At 43.8% G+C, this 25,441-nt stretch overlaps 1 protein-coding gene across 1 annotated transcript in view; it reads left to right on the top strand.

Annotated features, from left to right (window-relative positions):
- The window catches only part of LOC124621931 (protein kibra), a 203,782-nt gene that overhangs the window by 87,411 nt on the left and 90,930 nt on the right, over positions 1–25,441 (top strand). Inside the window, exon 2 of the mRNA XM_047147438.1 lies at positions 12,824–12,933. Within this exon, the coding sequence (XP_047003394.1) occupies positions 12,824–12,933 (110 nt within the window). The remainder of the gene's footprint in view (positions 1–12,823; positions 12,934–25,441) is intronic.

The following is a 25,441-nucleotide window of genomic DNA, read 5'->3' as shown; positions in this document are numbered from 1 at the left end:
GGCTTCTTCTGCTTTCAATTCGCGTTTCTGTCATATCCCCGACTATTCACCATTCCTCCTGGGACACCATGTATAATTGCAGCCCACAAAAGAACTCACCTAGGATTTAGATGACGTGCAGTCAAGTCACAAAACTGATAAATGTAGGCCAGCCTGTATAGTCCCATCTTTACAATTAATGCCATCTCAGAAATGAAACGAGACCCATTATAGTTGGCATGTAGGTGTCGAAACAAATTTGGGTAAAGAATAGGAAAAAAGTTCATTTTGTTTTACAGAAGGCAGAGTTTAAAAAAAAAAAACCAAATTATCACTCCCTAAAGTACCGCCTATCTTCTACGCAGAAGCATTTGCTATTCGAGTAGCAGTGACGTGCGGTGGAACTGTCTCACCGAAGAGTACCCTTCAACCGTTGCAGTAGACTAGTGTGAACCAGTCGCCTCAAAAACTTACAGGAGATATCAGGCAAGAAGTGAATTAAAAAACAACGACGTTGGCCTCTCAGGAATAATACTCAATGAACATGTAACCAGACTAGTCAAAGAGGCAATGAACACACCACAAACAAATAATATCAAACCATCACGAGTTGAAATCAATGGTATTATATATAAAAAAAAAGCAACCTTTCACCAGTGGGAAAACCGGTGGATTCAATCCAGAATTATAAGAGACAAAATTTATTCCCAAGTACAAGCCTGTGCAACCCGAAAACCTTGCTCTACATCGTTTCAAGCAAATATAATTCAAATAACATTGTTTATATGGATGAGACTTAGTCACTGTTCTTTTCTAGTCGTCTGCATCGAATCATGATTAATGAATTGTGAGTATGAAGGCACTTCAATTGGATTTTTGAATCATATGTTTTCCCCCACAGAGGCACGACAATAACTGAAAAAGAGGTGCTGAATCATTTAGTTATATCTGGCAGCCAAGAGCAACGAACTGTTGACTACTTGTCATCCACGAACGATATGGGGTATATGAGATATTAGCTAAATTATTATGTGACTGTAATATTTACGGCCGTTTACACAAAATACCGGCTCCGCAAGTGGAAAGACGAGGAAAATGTTGATCAAAAACACAGCTCAGGTTTTAAATAACCTACCGTGAATCACCAAGGCACGCTGACATGCTGCTTTGAGGAGAAGTATAGCACTATTGCTCGAAGTTGTGTTTAGTGATTCATGTTCAGAGACTGTGTTGCTAACAGTTAATAAACGTATTCCCGCATATCATACCATGTTTGGCTACATGATGAATCAGTAATACGAGTATACAGGGCGTATGAAAAAGTATCAGATATTCCTACGGGAGGTAGGGAGTTGCGGGTTGCCGTGTATGCGTGGAAACTCACGGAGTAGAGCTCCTTTTCGTCGAAGTCCAAGTGGCGGAATGTGTACTTCACGCGGTTAACAGTTCCGTGCGTGGCATGAAATGCAATGCAATTTCCGTAACATCGCTCTCTCTTGGCAGTCTATGATATTGTCACTATGACTGAAAGTACTTGTGAAGACATTTCTAGTTGACTGTTCCTATTACTCCGCAAATAGTGAGTGCTAAGTGGGAACTGTTGTCTTCTGAATTGAACTAGCGGATCTGTGCTTTGCAGCATAATCGCAGGAAATGCTGTGACTGTGAGAACGACTGAACTGCAGGAACTAAGAGTGTGTCGGCATTGTGTCGTATTTTGTCTCTCTTGGTGGAAGGATCTGCATCCCCGTCAGTATTAGGCGGAAGCAAAGTAGACCACTGTTGACAGCGCTCTCGCTGGCGGTTGGCAGCTGTCGACAGATGAATTTGACTTGCTGGTAGACATGGCGGCGGAAGCAGAAGGTAGTCCCTATTAGGACGGTTGATATTTTTTAAAATATCGGGTATCCTATACATCGATATTTAAAGGAATGTCATTACCGCCTATCGATAAATCGGAAACGTATCGATGTTTAGATATGCCGATATGACTGCCTACGAAATTATCGGCTGCATATTGCAAATATACTGCTGGTTTTAGAGCTGTGTTGTTATGTATTGATTTATTGTTAGATATTCTGTACATCAACGAGCTAGCAGCCTGCGTATCCCTCTTGGAGCAAGAAATGAGAGGAAAACGATGCGCGTTCGCGCTTGGTGGGAACCACTTTGCCAACAATCGTAGCTGCATGTAAGTGGCACAATAAAAGGTGTTCGATGGGTCCATCATTCGGTTTCGTCACATATCGGATTCGTGCGGAACACACCATGTCGTCTTCTCTGTTTTTTCTCATTTCTGCAAACGCTAGCGAAGCTTAGTGTCGAAATTGCATAGTGAAGTTAAACGTTATAAAATGGTTCAAATGGCTCTGAGCGCTATGGGACTTAACATCTGAGGTCATCAGTCTCCTAGAACGTAGAAGCACTTAAACCTAACTAACATAAGGACATCACACACATCCATGCCCGAGGCAGGATTCGAACCTGCGACCGTAGCGGTCGAGCGGTTCCAGACTGAAGCGCCTAGAACCGCTCGACCACATCGGCCGGCCTTAACGTTATAGTTCCTGTCGGTAGCGCCGATTTCGTCAGCATTTCCCCTCACACATCTCCGTCCAGTCTTGTCATTTAGATTTTTATTCATCATTTTTAGCAACTGCCTTTGAAGAACGCCGATGCGAAGAAATAGCACGCTAGTTGCGTTAAAAATTGTTTCTCTCTCTCTCTCTCCTTCTTCTTCTTTCTTTCTTTCTTTCTTTCTTTCTTTCTTTCTTTTTTTTTTTTTTTTTTTTTTTTTTTTTTTTTTTTACGCAACTGGTATGCTGTTTCTTCACATCGGAAATCTTGTTATTCCATTCACAGCAACACACCCCCAGTGCAATCGGACTTCTTCTTTGTGCCACCTACAATGTTCATTGCACATTTTCGACATCTTCGGGAATGCCATTTTTGGCTTTGTTTTGATGATTTGGAAATGAGTCTTGGCCCTAAACTAGTCATCGAATGAGTGAAAAGTAAATAGTGCAACCTGGGCTGGTTTTTCGTTCTACTGAGTTAAAGGTAAAGACTGGACGTGATGAAAGCTCAAAAAGTAGTAAGACTTCTTCACACAGTGAAAGTAAAATTATGTTCTACTACGAGTCCCAAAGAACAGTTCCAATTATTTACCGAAAATTGCGAAAAAGTATAATATAAAATAAAAATATCGGCACTCGATATTGCCATTTCGATAACTATATAACGGGGAAGGAAATTTCGCGGGTACATATCGATAGTATTTGGAAAAATATATTTTATCAGCAGCCTTAGACCCTATTAGCGAGCACCATCGCGGAACTCAGAAGGCGCCTGGAGAGTGATGTACCTGTGTAGTGGTACACTCTGCGGTACTGCTGTGGACGTCTTGAGCCATCTACACAACACATTGTACTTGACGTTTGCAATATTTCCTAGCTTTGGACAAGAGGACAATTGCTACAAGAGAACGTTATAGACTGACGCACTTTGCGCGATTTCGATTCCTGTTGCTCCAGATAGCATCTTATATGTTGGCAAGCGAGCGCCTAGATTCTGTTTTTTTGTGCTAGCAATAGGGAGTTTACCGATAAGTAATAGTTGTCATCGGAAAGCGGGGATTCCACGAGCTACGCGGCATGTGGCAGCGCAGTTGCGCACGCCGTGCTCCGGCAGGTGCGGCGTGTTTACGTGAGCCTCTCCCACGAGCGAGGAATGCGGCTGCCGCTGCCGCTGCCGCCACAGCCGCTGGCCGGCCCGCGTTTCCGCCTCGCTGGAATGCGCGCGCTCCGCTCGCAGCAGTGCGCGCCACGTAGCGCCGCCCGGCTAAGTAATGGCACCGGCTTCTGGGGAGCGCGGCCAGCGCCGACACCTCGCCTCGCGGCAGCCGCGGCGCGCGCCTCTGCGGCCGTACTAGCGCGTCACTCGGTACTGCTCGTAAAAGTTAGGCGACGTATTTGTCAAACTGGATAACCGGCAGATAGAATTCGCTGGAAAAGTCTGGTAACTTTCGCGGAGTTCTGAAAACTGGGGGGAATCGTGATAGACTCTATAGGGAGTTGAACTCTTCGTTAAAGGAAAGGAATATTTTGAGCAGTTTCATTTCAAATTACTGTCTGACACTCCTCCGGAAACAACCAGCTATGGAGTCGCGCAAGGACCCATGGAAACGACCACACTTGTTTTTCAAATTCGCTGTTTAGTTTGTCAAACAAACACACAGATGTACCAGATAAATTTGTCAAATTTAACCTCACTGTTGAAGCAGCTATCACACTGTGCGTATTGTGTCGCGATTTATTTTGACGCTAGACAACGATCAGTTTGACTTTAAGAAACCAGACTGCAGTTCTAACGTTGCGGTTGATAATAGAAGCAAGACCGAAGAAAAATCAAGACACCTTCGTAGGATATGTCGAACTAGAAAAAGCGTTCGACAATGTAAAGAGACGCAAGATGTTCGAAATTCTAAGAAAAGTAGCGTTGAGCTGTAGGGAAGGACAGTTGATATAAAATGTGTACAAGTACCAAGACGGAATGATACCAGTGAAAGAAAAGAACGAAGTGCTCGCATTGAAAAGGGTGTAAAACAGGGATCTTCAATCTATAGTAATGACGGGAAAAAAAACAAAGGTTCAAGAATTGGGTTAAATTTCAAAGTGAAAGAATATCAGTGATAAAATTTGCTGATCACATTGCTATCCTGAACGGAAGTGAAGAAGAATTACAGGGTGTTCAAATGGCTCTGAGCACTATGGGACTTAACATCTGAGGTCATCAGTCCCCTAGAACTTAGAACTACTTAAACCTAACTAACCTAAGGACATCACACACATCCATGCCCGAGGCAGGATTCGAACCTGCGACCGTAGCGGCCGCGCGGTTCCAGACTGTAGCGCCTAGAACCGCTCGGCCACTCCTTCTGTATTATACTGTAGCGGTTCTTTCTATGTCGGGGCAATTTTCCTTGAGCTATGTTACTTGGCAGAGGCACCACGTGCGAAAGTCACTTTCGTCCTAAAGTTTTGCACACCACTGTATATATTACATTATCATCTTCAGGCAACACCACTCAGTCCCACTTTCATTGCCACGTTAATACTGGGTAGCGTAGCGGAATATGCGCTGTTTGGTGGTTGGTTGGTTGGTTAGTTGGTTGGTTGATTTGGGGGAAGGCGAGCAAACCGTGGGCTCATCTCGTCCCATCGGATTAGGGAAGGATGGGGAAGGAAATCGCCCGTGCCCTTTCAAGGGAACCATCCCGGCGTTTGCTTGAAACGATTTATGGAAATCACGGAAAACCTAAATCAGTTTGGCCGGACGCGGGTTTGAACCGTCGTCCTCCCGAACGCGGGTCCAATGTGCCAACCGCTGTGCCACCTCACTCGGTAACATGCACTGTGCTGGCTTTCGTAGCCTCTATATTAATCACATTTCACTTCTTCTAACAAGAAATCTTTGTACAGTTTTGAAGTATGTGCTGCTATTTTTAGTTTAAACCGTTTGTTTCGTTATTCCTGTACACAGAGATATAGGCATGGGAATGGCCTTCTATCGGGAATAAAACTTAGCTCCGTGATCAGATGCTGAAGGTATCCGAATCATCCTCTGCCAAAGGCGACATTGGCTGCAGTGTGGAGGGGCGTACGATAAACACTCCCAACGTTGTCAGGTTTCCAATCTTTGCGGCCGCTAATTATCATCTAGCTAGCTATCTGGCTCATGAGATTGAGTGCATCCACTTATCGGCGATAGCGAGGTTCAAACCCCATTTGCGCGTCTTTATTTCGATTTTCATAAATCGTTTCAGGAAAATGCAAGGCTACGACCCATTTCCTTCTCGGTCGTAGCCCGATAGTAGTCAGGCCGCAGTCTCTAATGGAAATCAGGTCGAAATGATAAACAGTAACGTTATTTCTATTTTCAGTACTTAGTCTATTCAGATTAGTGCTGCTTTCCAGAGAGAAACTTTTCATTTCGAAGAAATGGCGTTATATTGACCTACAATACGTCCCAGAGCTGAGTGGCGCACGCTTTTTACAGAACTATAATTTCATTCATAGTCATAGCACTTGATTAACTCGTGGTCTCTTTCTGTCGTTTGGAACCGTTCGCTGATAGTCAGACTTACGATAATTCCTACGATGCAAAACGTTGCAGGTGTTCCACCAGGCTTTCAAACCCAATTTGTTTTTAGCGATTTAGATCAATTCCTGAGTCGAGAGCTGGAATGGCGATGGAAACGGGGTGATGCAAGTACATATTATGACTGAAAGGTACATTTAGGAGCGGAAGTTTCAAATTTCAAATTTCTCTTCATTATCTACTCTTTCGAAATCATACTAATCAAATCGATGGAAACTTCAGCGGTTCCTCAAAAGATGTTCGCCATACTCCGACTGCCAGAGATTTTGTAAGCACCATACACAGTATCTGTTACAAAAGCATGAGTTGCTGTTGAACTTTGTATGTTGGTCGTCGTATATTCCGTTCTGAGCAGGAATCTTTATATGTTTTCATCTGCAAACTTCGACAGCAGTGTTTTGTATAAATCACTTTATAGATATGTGACCTATCATAGCGAGGAGCGTTTGGTGTTTTCATTGTTCTTTTACAGGCGAAATTAGTACTGAGAATTTCATATTCGTCATCTGTGATGGGTTGCTTTAAGTGTCTAATAGATTTTAATCGCTCCCTCATTGATTAAAGTCTCCGTTTGTTTGGTGCAGATTTTGGCATAAATATTAGTCTCACTGTAATAATGACGCTGCATAACGCACGGTTTAATGAAAGATGCTGTGATCTTTTTCGCCGTACCAAAACTTAGAAAAGTGATTGTTAACATCAATGTGGAGTACATTAGAAACGGAGCCAAATTTTGTACTGAACAAGGATGGGGAAGGATATAGGCAGCATTGTTATTCTAAGGAAGTATACCGGCATTCGCCTTAGAGATTCTAGAAAACCACGGAAAACTCTAATCTAGAAAGGCGGACGAGGACTTTAAACCCGCTGCTAACGAACGTGAGCCCAGTGCCTTGATCATTGCGCCAACTGTCACGGTGACATCTTAAAGTTTGGTGAACGTGGTTATAAACGAAGCGTGAAACAGTTGGATAGGGTAGAATCTATTTGGTTAACTCTCCGGTGCGCAAACTCGAGCTTTGCGGTCATCTACACATACGAGCAAACGTGGCGTCGTAAGTAAATCTTTCCTTGTGAGCATAAAGGTGTTACTACCTACAAACCATTCACAACTTACAACGATTTTCTGATCAGAGTGAAATTCACCGATACATCCACTTGTGTACCAGCTAATTTGGATTCTCGATTGGTCAAGCTGACAGTTTTCCGAGGATTTCTCCGGTAGAGGCATTGTCAAAAACAATGGCTCGCTTCACTGGGCGTTAGGATTCCGAGGCCAGGCGGAGAAATCCCAACGATTCGCGAGACGCCTAAGGCGAGTTGTGCCGGCAAAGAATGGGGGCTGCCGTAGGGTTTCGAAACTGTGTCCTCGGCAGCGGCGACTCCCACGCTGACCTTCACAGGCGGCTGAACAACTGGCCGCGGTAATGCGGCGGGCAGAGCTGGGCCGTGCTGTACTGGTCGTGTCGCGAGCTTCCGCTACCCGCCCGCCGTGCACGCTCTTTAAATTACCTGCCAGCTGCTCGTCATTCTGTGATCTCAACACTACCTGGATGGGCAACTCCAGTCTCTGAACGTACAACGCCTGCGTGCCTGTCGTCTGCTTCCCACACTGTAAGGCAGTTTGGCAAAAAAAATTATCATCAATTGAAATGGCAGATTACTGTAACCAGTCGCAAGTTATTTTATGTCCAGTACACGTATAAAAGGCTTAAACATCCGTCATCTGGTGGGTTTATGTCAATTAATAAGGCATGTATCTATTGTATATACAATTTTTGGTTAATCTGTAACAGGGTCTGGTAGCAGAAAACGAAAAACAAAACACTGTTTTATGAGAGGCAATCAAATGAAAACCGAGCACTCACCACAACGGGACCATGGAATGGTTCCATTCAAAAATAATCACCACACGCGTTAAGACATTTATCTCAGTGGAAGACGATACCGTCAATTCTCCTTAGTGGAACGCGGTCGGCTGGAGACGGATCTACTACCGCACGCACTCTTGCGTTTCCTCGTCCGTTTGAAACTGACGTCCTCGTACGTCTTTCTTTAAGTCGACAAAGTTGTGAAAATCACGCGGTGAACGATTCGGGCTGTACAGAGGATGTTGCAGTGTTTCCCAACCAACTCGCTGAAGTGTGGGATGCGCGTTATCGTGCAACAGCGTGATTCTGTCCGACAGCATTCCTGAGCGTTTTTATTTTATGGTGCGTCGCAGTTTCTGCAAAGTGTCTTCATGGCGCTGCGCATTGTTCGTGGAACTCGACGAGCAGAGGGCCTCTACAGTCGACGAAGAAGTCATCGTGAACTTACCGGAACTTGTGTGAACAGCTTTGGATTTCCTTGGCGATGGAGATGTGGGATGTTTCCAATGTCGGCTTTGACGATTGCCCTCCGGCTCGAAATGGTGGCACGATGTGAGGTCATGGAGACCTTCTTCTTCGAATGCAGGGGCGTTGACCACTGAAAGATATTCAAACTTATTTTACCGTTCACTCATAGAAATCAAAAACGTCCACATAATATTGAGCCTTGACTAAAACAGTCTTCTGTTGTTTTGTCTTCTGCTATCAGACAATGCCGCAGGTTACCCAAAAGACTTACATACAATACACGCATGTCTCATTAATAGACATAAACCCACCTGACGATGGAGGTTTAACCCTCCAGAGCGCAAAGTGGACATGAAATAACTGTGACTGTTGACTGTAATTTGTAGTTTTAACTGATATTCATAACAGCCACGATGAAAAAAGTTTTGATCAGTCTGTAAGTGATTGAGGTCAAAAATTTAGGGCTCATCTCGCGATCATTGGCGTTAGTTTAGTGTTTTTTCTGTGATTTTGTTGACAACGAATGATTAATCTGTGACGACGCTTGTCACTCTCCCCGGTGGCGGAACGTCGGAAAAAGCCACTGAACGTCGACCGAAGATCCCGAGATGACCGCCAACAGGCATTACGTCATTAGGGATTAATTACTCGCTGTTCATGAAACGCACTCCAGTCAAACGGCTTTACCACTTCGCAGGAATAGTGCCGCCCCCTGTTCGAAGAGATATAGCTGCGAACGAGGAAAGAAAGAAACTATGGAGGGCGACAGCCTACCTTCCCCTTGGCAGGAAAAAGAATATCAGAAATATTCTAACTGCTGGCTATGATGAGAAATGTACGACTTGGAAGTTCATCAGTGGAGTGAGATCTGGAGTTGGCAGACTGTTCATCATATGCTTCAATACCGGCTATGTTCAGCCTTCTGCACGGATGATGAACTTATCAAGGAACAGAATGTGGAATGGAAGTGGCCAACTCTGGGCAAAAGTAATATAGTTATAACTGTGTATAATATGTATGTTTCTTATACGAGAATAAATAAATAGTACTTAAAAACGGGGAAGCGTCATGGGAGCGCAGTATTAAATTGCTTCATAAGAAGACGCCCCCACAACCAAAATAATTCCTTCCTTCATATAAGCTAATTATTTTGCGGTCTCTCTTACATTTTGTTCCTGTAAATGGCAATGAAAATTACGATTAAATTTGTTGTACACAATTGCGTGAAAAAATCCTGATAACTTGGCATTTAATACCCTATTGAGAGAAATACCCTATCACATTTGCAGTAAGTTTCTCTGTGATTCTGAATAGCAACATACTGTATGTGCTCGGAGGCAATGCATTATTTCAGATACAAAGTATGAAAGGATATATTTCGCTTTCGATCGTGAGGGTGGTGTCCTTAAATGAATGACTAAGAACTACTTCCGCGTTCCTTCGTAGTGTATCATCAGCAGTGGCGTGTTTGAGTGAACGATGTGAACTTCGCTGAAGAGGCTTCTGCAGTGTTTGAGACTCCTCATTTTAAGAATTACACGTACTTAAAGATTCGGGTAATACAGCATCTGCCGATCTGTACTGCATCTCTTGATGTCGTTTCGCGCCACACTGATAAGACAGAAAGAACATTATGGGCACTGCCCACCGCAGGATGGGATACTGGCTCGTGTCGTTGCGGGCACATGACGCGATAATGAAAGACCATAAGCGCAGCATACATGAAGGGGAAATTATTTTAGCGACGACGAGAGGCGCAACTGGGGTAAGTCACTGATGCAAGCGACCTTGACAGAGGGCAGGACGTTAAGGCCCGGAGCCTGGGAACGAACATCTCGGAACCGGCGAAGCTGTTCGCGTGCTGCTGTCGGGAGTGTTTGTGGAAAGTGGTTGAAGGACGGCGAACCCACGAGAATGCGACAAGGTGTTGGACATCCACGCCTCATCACAGAACATGGAAGTCGTAGGCTTGCCCGCCCTGTAGAGCAGGGTAGATGTGACCACAGAGTACAATGACAGCGGAGACAATTTTTTCCTTAGCACACGGTTCAGCATAAATTGTTGAACAAGAGGCTACGCAGCAAACGACCCCTGCGTTTTCCCATGTTGACCCAACATATCGTCATTTGCGATTGCAGTGGGGCGGGATCATCGAGACTGGCCCGTGGATCAACGGAACGCGTCGCGTGACCGGATGAAACTCGTTTCTTGTTACTCCAGGCCAATGATCGTGTACGGATACGCCGTCATCCAGTTGAATGACAGCTCGAAACAGTGCTTGAGGAGCCTGATAGTTTAGTCACTTTAATGTATTGGCCACCAAATTCACTTGGTCTGAACCCGACGGAACACTTCTGGAACGCTGTTGGCCACCATCTCCGCGTCCACGAACCACGGGCCCGTATTGTACCGGAATTGTGTAGACCTCTGGTGCCAGATATCTTCGGAAACCTTACAAAGGGTTGTCTAATCCATGCTGCCCCGAATCGCTGCTTTATTAGACCCGAAGGCTGCCCACCTTGCTATTAAACAGTTGGTTTACATTTTTGGCTTATCAGTATATAAATAAAGCCGTAAATTAAAATAAAGCAGAATAAGTTGTATGCTTGTCAGTGTGCAGAACTGGAAGTGTTTTATTTTGCATTGTAGTCTCATTACGTGGACAACATTTTGTCGTACGATGATCTTTGGCCGACACACTGTTGTTCGACATAGGTTTAGTCAGAAATCTCTGCTTACAATCCAAGCACAAAAAACTGGCGTCAAATCGTCATGTTGCCCGTGGCTGAATCACTCGTACTTTTGACAGACAGTGGTGGCGCCGATTTGCTAATATTCCGCTTTAGCCCAATCCTCAACCGAATTAACCGAAAATACACTTATTTTACAACATTCGGAGTCTGCTTTGTTTCAATATCTTAATTGTAGGTGGCGGTTGTACAATTATCACATTACCAAGAATTGCAAACGTTGTATACCCTACTTAAAAAAAAAAGAAAAAGAAAAAAAGAACTGTATAATACTATTAGTGCCGTTCTCTACTACTTTTATATCGATTATATTTGCCGCAGCCAATTTTCTACAATAAGAAGGAGAAGAGAAAGAAAGAAATAGTGTGGTTATTATAACCGAAGCAAAACAAATCAAAGCTATTCGTGTACATAGACTTTTCTGTAGTTCTCGGTAGTAACCTGTACCACGGAGTTCCGCTGTTCGTTTTCTCAGCCAGCCCGTTTAGCACTTGACGTAATGTCACACACAGATTAATGAAATTATTTCTGATAGCATAGTGTGAGTCGTCCTTCGTTAGTAGTTTCGTGTGTTGTCTCATCTGTGTGTGTCACGCACACAGACTGTACGTGTTGTTGAGAATGTAGGAAGCTCTCGCCAGCCAAGAGTTATCTCTGGAATGTCGGAGATAAGGCAGTAACTTTATCGCTGTGTTCTCTGATTCAGGAATGTGGGCATTTTCGTCTAACGAGAGACGTGATCTTACTTTGCCTCCTAAAGTGTGGGACGTTAGCCCACACCTACAGTCGAGTTTACACGTCTTTTTACAATTAATCTTAAAAAGTTTTTATTTTCTACTGTGTATGTTTCATGCATCGACAGAGACAACTTTACAGTTTATGCACACTTGTGGTCGTCTGCCATAAAGGATAAAATAAACTTGGTTGGACTCAGTTTGCTATTATATTTTGCTTATGACCCTATTTAATTTTTCCTAAATTGCGGGATGAGTGCTTTCTTTCATTTCCTCCTCTGCGCTTATGGAAAACTGATGCATTTCAGTTCCTTGCGTCGTTTTTAGGGCTTCTCAGCATATGCGTGTGACATGCATCGCCTTTTGACATTTTAAGAAATTATGCCCTTGCCTGTGGAACGGGGAAACAGAGACTGTTTCTGTCTGTTTGTTTCTAAGTAAATGTGAGCAAAATAACAACAGACGCAAAGCAAAATACTGGGTCATAAGCGTAAGATAACTCTGTGTTTTATATGTTTGCATCTGAGATAATACTGATTCTTGGCGCAGATTTCTTAGTCACATGCCAGAGACCGAGAATTTGCGGACCCAATGACCGTATCTCTTCTAGGACAGTGGCTCACATGCAGAAGATAACTTGTTTGCATCACAAGAAAAAATACTGTTGCATCAGAACTTTCATCAGGGGGAAGCTTCATTTCACTCATGTTTGTAATATCGTCTAGTAATGCCCACGGTCGAAAACAGTTTCAGAATGTGCGCTAAAATTCATTTTTACGTGCTTCTGTTATTTTTAGACATCTTTATAAAGCTTTGCACAGTCAAAATGTGTATACCGTAATTTGTTTTGTTTGACTTGCAGGTATACGAAGCCACAGACTTTCGCGGACTGCATCGGGAACGAACTACCTCTTGGCTGGGAGGAGGCGTATGATCCACAGATAGGATCATATTATATCAACCATGTTAATCGTAAGTATAAACATTTTTTGTTTTTTTTAATATCTGTTGACATAAATTTAGGCGCTGTGTTCATCGTAAAATAAACGTATGTATACAGATGTGATGGAAATAATTTTTGAAAAACAGAAAGGTATCCATAACAGATTCTGATGTGTAGCTTTATGTAAAAAAACAGTATCCCAAAAAACTACTTGTGGCTCTATCTGAGTTTTATATTATTGTCTGCTCGAACGGAACAGCCCTTATTCTTTTTTAAGGATGTTTGGAGTAGAGACTCCTTAGGCAGGGGTTAAGTTTTTCATGTGAAACATACTGCACTTCTATCTGCTGCACAAAGGTTGCAGAAAGAATTAAGTGTTAATAAGCAAAATTTTCCAGTAACTATATGCTGTAAATAGGAATAAAAGTTCGCACATACTCTCTGTACATTATCAACAATTAAAGCATGCCTTCTGTAGATTTAATTATTAATAATTTTGCCCTTATTCTCTTAACAAATGAACGGCTTTGCGTAGTTGATTTAATAGTCAAATTGTATTCACTAGACATCAGAGCAAATTTACATCTAATATAACCAGCTATGGATAGGAAATGGAAGGTTGTGTAGCTTTGGCTTCATCTTCATCTTAGTTAACTAGTAACTGTAGTCTTTTAGATAGCAAGTATTAACTTTTCCCTGGTAGTTCAAATGCACACACTTCCGCGAATTCGTCGCTGATTAACTATCGTTTACGGCCATAGCGCCAGCGTGCTGTATTTGCGACCTATGGCCATCCGGAAAAGTTTGCTCTATTCTTCGTCCCATACCCTGCTCTGGGCTTATTCTCGGATTGTTATTAGAAGCCTTATCCAAAAATAAGACCACTTATCTCCTTCTGGTATAGCAAAACGCACCACTCGTGGGAAAGTCTCTTACAGCTCGTCAGTAAGCACACAAACGAAACCCAATTTATGAACCTGTTGAGACAAAGATTCGGAGGAGGAATTATCTCTTTGGGACTGCGATTAGGGCAAAGGTTTTTACGTTTTGAGGTTGATAGCGGAGGGAAGATATACCGTGCATGCTGAAAGTTGTGGCCGCAGCCTACTAGGTTCGTTTTGGGGTTAGACTTTTCCTTGACTCTCTGTTGATGTGCAGTATTCTCGGTGGACTGTTAAAGAGTGTTGCGAGACTTCTTAAAAAATGAAAAAAGAAATAGGAACTGCTGTTTGAATTGTCGTATGAATGCTGAAAATTGCAATAGATGAATTGGAAGGCATCGCTACCTGCAGACATGCCAGCAGAAGTGAAAGTTACCCTTCGAGTATGTTAGTCGGCTCGGGCCAGGCTGCCCGAAGACGCTGTGCTCCTGTAAAAGTTGTTGCTACCGTTTTAACATTGAGGTACAAACTAGGTATCATTGTTCTGTCACTATTTTTTTATGGAGTATAATGGGTGTTTTTTAAAGCCTTTTGCATTAAACAGTTCCACTGGTAGGGACTGAACATTATCACGGCCATCACTGAGACACTATTTCGTGTCTTGGTCAGTCGACTTTGTGGCCTGTCTAGACCGTCCTGATTCTGATTGATGGTAGAATTTGGAAATTTGTGGTAAGTTCCTATGGGACCAAACTGCTGAGGTCATCGGCCCCTAGGCTTACAAACTACTTAATCTAATTTAAACTAAATTACGCTAAGGATGACACACACACCCATGCCCCAGGGAGGACTCGAACCTCCGACGGGGGGAGCCTCGCGAGCCGTGACAAGGCGCCGCGCGGTTACACCGCGCGGCTGTGTTTTGTTTTAACGTATTTTTGGTTTATTTGCATTAAATCACTCTCTGGTTTCATTCAACAAAGGATCTGCGTTTTCTACATCGTGATTACTGTGTGCTGGCGGCTCTTGTTTTAGGTATTGGACGACTTGCTTTTGTGCTTTCTTTCCCTTAGCGTTTGTCAGATGCACATTCTGATGCCACACTCGTCAGGGCAATGTAGGTGAGGGAAGCCATGTGCGCAGTCTGTCTGCGTATAATATAAACTTTTGTTACTCGTTTTATCGTACTGAAACTGTTTTTCTATCATACTCGTATTATCTGAGGCGGAAGTTGGAGGACCAACTCAGTATTTGCGTAAACAAGAGTGGGAAACCGTCGAAAGCCATACTAACACTGGCTAGTTTAGCAGCCCATGATCATTAATCCGCCGCGCGTATTCTATCAGTGGTGTCCACTTCCCCTTTTCACAAGCTAGCGCAATGCGTGTCACATTTTACGAGCAGGTCAGACCAGTAGTTGTACAGAGTGTCCCAGGAGGAATGGTCAGTATTCAGAGATATTAGAGAAACGCTCATTTGAGGCAAAATTTCTTATGGACGTATGCCCTTTACCGTATGGTTTCCGAAATAGAACACATTTAATAAATATTGTTATTTATGGAAGTGGTGGCTTTACGCACAAATGGATAAAATCGTATTTAACAAAGACAAATTTAAACAATGTTCGGAAGGTAGAAAATGTTAGTGACCGGATCTAAATCACAATAAGTGTCCCACAGGGTTCAATATTGGGTCCACTCCTCTTCCTATGCCAGAAAGCCGTTCCGGGAAAAGAAGTTGAAAGCACCGAGGTAGGTTGAGCTAGAATAAAATTTGAAAGAGGTTTGGTGGGTAAGACACACAGGCGCACACTAGCGCAAAAACAGAGGTACATTTAAAGTGCTCTGTCTCAGAAGCCATTCGGATTAGGGCATGTGTCCATATGTAATTATTTGCTTCAAATGAGCGTTCCTGTCATATCCCTGAATAATGAGCATTCCTCCAATATTGAGTATTCCTCCTAGGACTTCCAACATCGGTCCCTATTAAAAGAATCCAAAGTTCGTCAGCAGTGAGCGAACAAACGGGCAGAGGTCGATGACGAAGAAAAGGCACTACGTTTGCTTTCTGGCTGCCGTTCGCACTGGTACCGCGAGATACATCATGAGGACCGCGTAGCACGCGACCTTTGCCCCCATATCGCCAGGCGAGTGCTGATGTCTTGCACGCGAACCCGGAGTAATGACGCGTGTGTCACGCCACTGTTGGCCGCGTTCCAAAGGACGCGCGCTCACTCGCTGACTGAGGCATGTGGGATAGCGGCAGCATCCGACGTGACAGTTGCCACTCACAATCAGTGCGACGCCGCCTGGCCCGGAATTTATACGTTTGCAACGACGATGTGTGTGCAATTTCTACTCTCTGAAATACGTTTTGTTGGGCGTAATATCTGTAGCAGCAATTAAACACGCAAATCTAGTATATATATATATATACATATATATATATATATATATATATATATATATATATATATATATATATATATATATGCTAACCGTGCGGGCTGGTTCCCCTTATTCCACCTCAGTTACACTATGACCGCGATTGCTGGACAAACACTGTCTCCACGTACGCGTACACCATAATTACTTTACCACGCAAACATTGGGGTTACTCTCGTATGGTATGACACGTTCCTGGCGGTTCAGTGGGGGCCGAACCGCGCAATAACCCAGGGTTTGGTGTGGGGCGGCGGTGAGGTGGGTGGACTGCTGTGGCCTGTTGTGGGGTTGTGAACCACTGAGGGCTACGGCTGGGACGAAGCCTCTCCGTCGTTTCTAGGTCCCCAGTTCAATACACAATACACAATTGCCTCTTAATCTGAAATGGAAGCGTAGTGAGATTATTTTCAAGCAAAACGCAATGCTCAACATTCACTGATGACCACTGCGAGATTGATTGTCACTTAATAGCTTTGCGGGTACTTTAAGCGGTGAGGAAAGTATATAAGCGAAGCAGAGACTAATGGGGAAATAGTAAATTGGGAAATTCTTGGACGTAAGCGACTTTCACAAAGGGCAGGCAGTTATCCCGGCACCGGGGTTGGGTTATCTCCTTACTGACTGCCCGCAGCTCGTGGTCTAGTGGCTAGCTTTGCTGCCTCTGGATCACTGGGTCCCGAGATCGATTCCCGGCCGGGTTGTGGATTTTCTCCGCCCGGGGACTGGGTGTTTGTGTTGTCCTCATCATTTCATCTTCATCGTCATCATTCGTGACAGTGGCTCGATTGGACTATGTAAAAACATTGGACTGTGTAAAAAAAAAAAAAAAAAAAAGTGTGTGAAATCTTATGGGACTTAACTGCCAAGGTCATCAGTCCCTAAGCTTACACACTACTTAACCTAAATTATCCTAAGGACAAACACACACACCCATGCCCGAGGGAGGACTCGAACCTCCGCCGGGACCAGCCGCACAGTCCGTGACTGCAGCGCCTAAGACCGCTCCGCTAATCGCGCGCGGTGGACTGTGTAAAACTTGGGACTTTGTACGGGCGCTGATGACCGCGCATTTGAGTGCCCCACAAACCAAACATCACTATCATCCGTTCTGACCAAGCTCATCGGCTGTTCGCGTGCTACTATCGTGTGCTTCTGGCTAAGTGGTTGAAGGATGATGAGACTTACGAGTACGCTACAAGGCGTTGAACATCCATGCCTCGTAACAGGTGGAAGTCGGAGGCTTGCCCGTTCTGAAAAGCAAGGTAGATAGCGATCTTTGCGAGATCTGGCGACCGAGTACCCAAGTGTTTCGAAGTCCCCCCTTCAGTATACATTGTTGAACATGGGACTCCGCAGCAAGACGAGCTTTACGTGTTCTCATGTTGGCTCAATCATAAATACGACTGCACTGGGCACGGGATCATCGAAATCGGACCATGGATTAACGGATCGTGTCGTCTGGTCTGATGAATAATGTTTTTTGTTACATTATGTCGAGGATCGTGCCCGGATACGCCGTTATAAGTGCGAACAGCTGTTCGAAATATTCACCGCGACACGAACACAGATAGTGGTGGCAGTATTATGCTAGGAGAAATATTCGCCAGCACTTCCATGGGACCCGTGGTATGAATCGAAGAAATCATGATAACTCTGGACTGCGTAAAATTGTTGCGGACCACCTGAATGCCTCCGTGCCTGATTTCTTATCCGACCGCAATGGCATCTTCCAGCAGGATAACTATCGGTGTCACAAGACCAGATTAGTACTACAGTTATTTGTGGAGCATAATAGTGAACTAATTTTGTTGCCTAGGCACCAAATTCGCCTATCTGGGCCTAATAGAACGTATCTGGGACGCTCTCGGACGCTAGCACCGCTCTCTCAAAACACCGGCCTGTAATTTATGGGGACTGCGTGACCTTTACGTAGCCATATAGTAGCACTTAGCTCCGGAAACCTAGCCGAATTCCCTTTAGGCCTTCCCCATATACTTCACCTGTTTCCATTTCAACTGCATAACAATCACATTGACGAAATCAACTTATACCTGTTCTGTATATTTATTTGCCCTCCTGTCCCTTTTTTTTCTCTTGAATACAAAATTTAGTTTTATCAGATGAACTCCACACTTTTTTTTTTATTTTACTTTCAGTGTCAAGCTGCACTTCATTTCCATTTGCACTATGTGCATAAATTTGTGTATTAGTGCTCTCATGATTAAGTATCGCAGTATTCTTAGTGTAATCGGAAGAATCTAGGCAGAAGATTTAAATATTAGAGATGGTTGTAGCAAGCACAAACAGTTTAAAATGGTAGCACTCGCAATTACGAAAGAAATCCTAACCAAAAGTGATCACGTACAAGCAAGTGATAGTTAGCAACAGCAAAAGATAGGGATCACCTGATGATGCCTATCAATCACAACTACTTTTACCTCCATCAGAGCATACTGATTTTATTCTATCGTAGCTTGACGTCATCTGTGGCATTATTTCTTGCGGTGATCGCTGTGCTGTCTTAATACTTTGGCTGTGGAATGCGGCTAATCTCTCCACGTCGTGCTCGAGTGCCTTTGAAGAGTAATTGTCTTCGCTATCAGAAAGTCTCATTCAAGAGCATCGCTATCTTGATTTCCAATCGTACCGTCTCATATCGGGCACCTGTTAAGCCGACTCCTTTACCGGTGTTGACATACAGAATACTGCCTCGACGCGAAGTCTTCGCTAGTCAAATTTTGGCAGTAGAAGGCTCATGACGGGGGTGTCTCAGAACTGGTAATTAGAACTCTCTTCTCTAGACATTCGTCAGAGGAACCGAGATAAAAGACACGTGTAAATTTCACTTCAATGTAAGTGACCTTAAAAAAATATATAAAAAAATAGCCGTGTGTGTTAAAGCGTCGCTTCCGGGTACAGGGAGCTACGCCAGCCCCTGATCGAATGCACCCGGCGGATTTACGACGAGGGTCGGTGTGTCGGCGACCCTGGATGACGCTTTTAGGCGGCTTCCCACATCCCACCAACTGAATACCGGGCTGGAACCCAGGTCCCGCCTCAGTTACACGGTTAGCAGACATTTAGGAAATTACCGCACACTTTCATATGAAAACGCTACTCGCAAATAGTTGGAATACACATATTGTGTCTCGGGAGGGGGGGGGGCGGGGGAGGGGGGAGAGCATCCGGCCACCCCATTAAATTAACCGTGCAAAATTTGTTAATAACCATGCGCCGATGCGGGGCGGGCATAAGAAGAATATGTGATGAACTAAAAAACTTATAAAAACATCAAATAAAAACTTAGCAAAATTTCTTCGTATATTTCAAGTGCCGTTAAATGCAACATTGCTCGAAGATTGACGAGGGACAATTATTTATACCAGAGAGGTCTTGTGAATGTCACTCATGTTACTGCTGAGCGTCTTAGATGGAACTATAGTCGTTTCAGTTCCTCCGTTCTAATGTTGCCTTTCTACGTTGGCTGTACCTGAACGTAAGCGCTTTATTAATAAAAAAATAAATCGAATATTTGCCTTTTTGGTCGGCACTTCCGAATCATCTCGACGGAAAGTGCTTAGATGTTCGTCGTATCGGATGTTGCAACAGGAGAAACACCAGAAGGGTGCGTCTTTGTCATTACACTCGATTAAATAGTCCGAGCGAAAACTACTAGACGAAAGCTTTAATAACTGAGATCGCCGTTGCCTTTCTTTGTTCCGGAAACGATAAGCAGTGCATCGTAAACAAGAAGATGTGTACACTAAGATGTAATTGCTCTTGTAATCACAAATATTTACTAATTAGATTTTAGACCTAAACTACTGTATCCTCTTGCACTCTTAAACGTGGACACATCGGACCTTAACTCGTAACCGTTCAGTACACTAAGGACAGTTTACATGGACCACTGTGCCGAAAAAACTGAACCAAAGAAAATGGTTTTCGATTCGTTAAAGTCACTAAATTCGTGGCAAAATACGGCAGCGATGCTACCGTTCATACATAGTAGTTTTATTTTCGAAATGTCTTTAAAAAACGCACATAACTGTCGCCTTGACATTTGAATATACCAGTATATATTTTTCCTTTGTGAGAATTTTGATTGCAGGACAGTGGGTGAGGGAGTAAGATTTACCTTGAAAGTTTCATTCTAGAAGATTTATCGTGACTGTCGGACAGTGGAATGTAGTGCGGTGCTCAACAGGGTCTTGCAAATGGCGCGGTGGTTGCGCAGTCACATTGCAATGGTAAAACTACCATGCGTCACTCCCATCTAGTGTTGGTCATATGCCAACTATTTCATCTCTTCGATACAAGGAAAAAAGATGTAGTACCATTGCTGACATCTGCGCTTGTGGAACGTACTCATAATCAATCATTCGATTCTGCGAGAAGACAGCGTACCGTACAGTCAAGATGTTTCCTTACCTTGATGTTTTTGCCCTGGGCAGAACAGAATTTCAGTCTTCTATTGTGGAGACAGGGTTCTACTTTACGTAGTTGTCAAAAACTGATGCAGAAACAGCTGTAATTGCTTTAGTTAAGTTGTAGATCATATTTCATAGGCTTCCGAGCAGTTGGAAGCGTCTGAAATCAGGCCGCCTTCCGCGGTTACAGAAATGTTTGCCGTTCCGAAATCGTTTCTAAGAATAAATTGAAGTGAACGAAACTGGTGGCTCAGTTCTCTGGTAGTTCCCCTGCATCCACTTGACGAACTTTCAACATCGTTGCCGAAAAATAGTCAACCCGATGTACACTAGGCAGAAACTGATATTTGTATGCACGAGGGATGGACTAGTCAAGTGCACTCAGACTGACGCGTTCGGAACAAATTATAAGCCAAACCATCCAAATCCGACAAGTTCGGAACATTTCATTTTATTCCAAAAGTAGATAATTAACTTTCGTAGCTCGATGATGAAAAGTCGAATGTGTGGAAAGAACACACGTACGTACGCAAGCACGCATCCCCCCCACCCCACCCCCACCCGCCCACAGAGACACACACATAAGCGCGAGTGCGCGCAAGCATAAGCGGCTGAGTAGGGCTAGAGTTTGTTAGATGGCACTACAGGCCTCTCGGCTGTGAGTTAATGACGAAAGCAGTAATAATTGTGTTTCTTCTGCATGTGTAAACATCTTCTATTCTCTTCATTTATCGCTAGTGAGTGTCACAGCACTTATGTATGTGCCTTTCTTGACAGCTCTGCGCCGGCTGGTGTGGCCGTGCGGTTAAAGGCGCTTCAGTCTGGAACCGCGTGACCGCTACGGTCGCAGGTTCGAATCCTGCCTCGGGCATGGATGTGTGTGATGTCCTTAGGTTAGTTAGGTTTAAGTAGTTCTAAGTTCTAGGCGACTGATGACCTCAGAAGTTAAGTCGCATAGTGCTCAGAGCCATTTGAACCATTTGACAGCTCTGCTTTTGTCTGGAACGGTGTGTAGAATCCGCCAAAGGCAACTATGGGTAATGTAAAATAAATCATCTGTTCTCAGAAAGTTAGTAATACGTTGGAATGGATTCGTGCCATTCTCAGGGTGAAACTGATGTCGAGGTATTGTTGAGGCTAGGTGTGAGGCTACTCATGTTGGTCTTTTTCTGGAGCAGTTTGAAATAGCTACTCGTGATAAGTAACATGATGCTCGAAATGATATACTTGTTATCTTCGAGCACTCAGATTAACGGCACGCGTCATCACTGCACTGAGCTGATTACTTCATTATTTTCAGTTGCTGTCTGTGAGAGGAATGACTTGAAATGTAGAATGTAGAGACAACGGGGATCACATTTCATAAGTGTATCTGTGGAAGAAATCTTTCGACTGATATAGTTGGTAGAAAGCATTTTGGAGACGCGATACATAACTGGTGTCGGTGCTTCTTTTACAGGACTCTTGTAAATACACCCATGCCAACGAACGTGTATGAATAAAACATTGAAAAGTGTAGTTTACGGAAAGCCCTCATGAATTATACTCGTGGTAAACAGTCCTTGTCCGCCACGTGTCACATTACACCCAAATAAGTACGCGGTGGTGAGTGATGGAGTCAAAGTGCCACGACCTATCAGATATCGATTTAGTTCCCGCTATGACCGGAACTGTTACGAGCCTAATAGCGGAAGCTAAATATAGTCGTAGCCTTCCTTCAGAACCGTTCCGCTCATAATTAAGAACAAATGTGCATGATGGACATCATAATTCAGAGTCTCTCTGTATTTCGTATCGAACGAAACGAATTAATTGGTGTCTGGGGGTGATGCTGGTTGGGAAAGGGGGGGGGGGTGTAGTTAAACAATACGTCGTGTACTTCTTGAGTTAGCGCAGCATAAGCAAGAACAAATCTCAAAGCGACTCTCCTTTTATAAGTGTTTCCTCTTCTTCAGTATCATACGCGCACGAGAGAAAGCTGAGATTCGTATCAGGGGCAATCGTGATGGCTTAGTATCTCGACTACAGATAGACGTAGCTACATACCTCAACTAATTCTACTTCCAACGTACTGCTGCCACAGTGTATGTGGTTCCTGTGTGCGCTGCCTACGATTTTGCCTCACCTACGACGATTTCGAAGTTTCTCGTGCGCGACAAGAGGCGGAAATAAAGCGAGTTAATAAAACTCGAATAAGTAATCTTCTATGATTGAATTTCACTTAATATCTGTTTTAACTGCATCACCTTTCGTAATTGTATTCCTGTACGCTGTCGTCTTAGTTAGTGGGCACATTATACAAGAGCAGAGACAAACAAAAACTGTCGACAACGAGAGGGTGTGTGTGTTTCATGGAGTGGGTTGGTTGGTTGGTTTGGGGGATTAAAGGGACCAGACTGCCATGGTCATCGGTCCCCATGGAGTGGGGAGGGGTGAAGGAAACACAATCTCTTACAAAATGGAACTCAGAACAGATGACATACTGTGGTTATTGATCACCAAACGAACTAATGCTACCATTTTAAAATAGCCTCCCTGTACTTAACTGTGAGAGTACAGTCAGTGTGACGTTTGTACGTATTAATTGGGTCTCAGGTACATAACGTTCAGATACACGCGCATACTTTCTATATTCACATTTTAGTATAGTTTAACGTTGGCTGGCTACACGAAAAGCAAAGAACGTCACTAATGGAAGGTACAACACTATTGGAAGCTTTTAGAACCCGGGGTCATCTGGAATGTTAGTTACAAGGAGAATCGCGGCGGACAACGAAATAGTTTTCAAGTTTCACGACAAACGGCTGTGACTGCACTAGCTGCTTGTCAGTATCCATTACATACTACATGTTCTGGCATGATTCAAACTGATACTGATATTTTTTGGCAACACTGCGGGACTTGTACGCTGTTCACAGTGCTCTTTGTACTGGGCTGTGGAATGATATGTTGTAGTCAACAACAGATAAAATTTTTATTATGTATTTATACACCCTGACACGTTTTGAGCACTGTCTCTTCTCACATAAGTGGACAATACGAGGTCGTGCTCTGTATGAAAATATTTATGACAGCAGTTAATGAACAGCGTTGTTGATAACCAATTCATTTACATGAAATAGTGGAGGCTTACAACAATGCTGTTTTTTAAATTTCCACATCAGATGCACAAAGAAATCTAGGAACACTAAAAACAATATCTAGTAAGACTTAACGTTCCACATTACAAAGTTTTGTCGCATTAGTTTGAAGAGCCTCTCATGTTATGATGGTAACATACTTGGATCATATGGGTCTGTTTTTGACGAATTGCATCTCAGAAGGAAGAAATAGTTGGTGTAAACAGCATCGCGAATCGGAAGCAGAATCGAAATAGCCAGGACAAATTTTTCAAATGGCTCGGAGTACTATGGAACTTCTGAGGTCATCAGTCCCCTAGAACTTAGAACTATTTAAACCTAACTAATCTAAGGACATCACACACATCCATGCCCGAGGCAGGATTCGAACCTGCGACCGTAGCGGTCGAGCGGTTCCAGACTGTAGCGCCTAGAACCGCTCGGCCACCCCTGCTGGTATAGCCAGGACATCTTACGGTTAGCGATAGCTGCTCTTATGCACAGATATTGTCGGTCCCCCATCCTTTCCGAAGGATATTAAGTATTTGCACTGAAAACTAATGTCAGAGAAGCGAAGCATTGCTTAAATTTGACCACATGAAAATATGCAAATGATTTTGTGAAACTAAAAGTGCATCATTTGCGTTTTATTGCACTTTGAAAAGAGGTGCAGCTGTAATCCATTTGCGAGCCTGTCGAAGGAAGCGTACGGAAAACAAACGTTTGCGCCTAACGTTCAGTTACCGATGCGAAGTGTTAAGTTCAGGCAATTGTTTTAGTTTCTTGCCAGCATTTTCCTCGCTGAAGAATCGCTGGGGTCGGTAAGTTGTTTCGCGCTGTGGCGGTGGAGCTACAGTTTTACGGTGCGACGGTGGAGCAGCTGTGCAGGCAAGTAAAACAAGCCGCTCAGAGCTGGGAACGCCAAAACGTGGCGCTGCCCATCAGTTAAGCCCAGCCCGCAGAGGTCTCTGCTCTGGGCGGCAATACGTAACAGCGCCGGACTCAAGCTAAATATTGCCTCCGGCTTGCTGACATTTGATTCTAGCTGTAGCTTAAGGAGAAATGAACATGCATATGTCAACGCAGCAACTTATTCTGAACTTTGTAAACCTATTCGTGCTTAGTATTAAGTAGAATTAAGTTGCTATTTATCTAGTCGATTGTTAACGAAGACTCGTATGAGGAGTCTCTTAAGCCAGTGATATATCCATATTTCAAGGTTCAAACGTTGTGCAAGGTCTACAAGAAGTTCCCGTACTCCTGGATCAAAATAGTGTATGGCACATTGCACTGCAAAAGAAGAGCGATATGGGTAAACTAACTTATTATATTGACAACTCAGTGGAATTGAATGAAAGTGCTGTAGCATGTTGCAAGAAATCTTCCAGTCGTGCACAGAAAACTGGACGCCACATGGCGTGAGGTGAGTGTGACTGTAGCGTCAAATAGAGCTGGCCCGGCAACTCGCGGCAGTTGAAGGAACGTGAAAAGACAATGTGTGGCAATCAGCGAGCAGTTATGGTGCACTGTGATGCTATTCTTCATTACAACATAGCTAGAGACAACATTTGGATGTCTTCATACAGGAGCCGGTCGGCGTGACCCAGCGTTTCTAGGTGCTACGGTCTGGAACCGCGCGACCGCTACGTTAGCAGGTTCGAAT

Source organism: Schistocerca americana, chromosome 7 (genome assembly GCF_021461395.2).
Source record: "Schistocerca americana isolate TAMUIC-IGC-003095 chromosome 7, iqSchAmer2.1, whole genome shotgun sequence".
NCBI lineage: Eukaryota > Metazoa > Arthropoda > Insecta > Orthoptera > Acrididae > Schistocerca > Schistocerca americana.
This window is presented reverse-complemented; position numbering and strand designations above follow the sequence as displayed.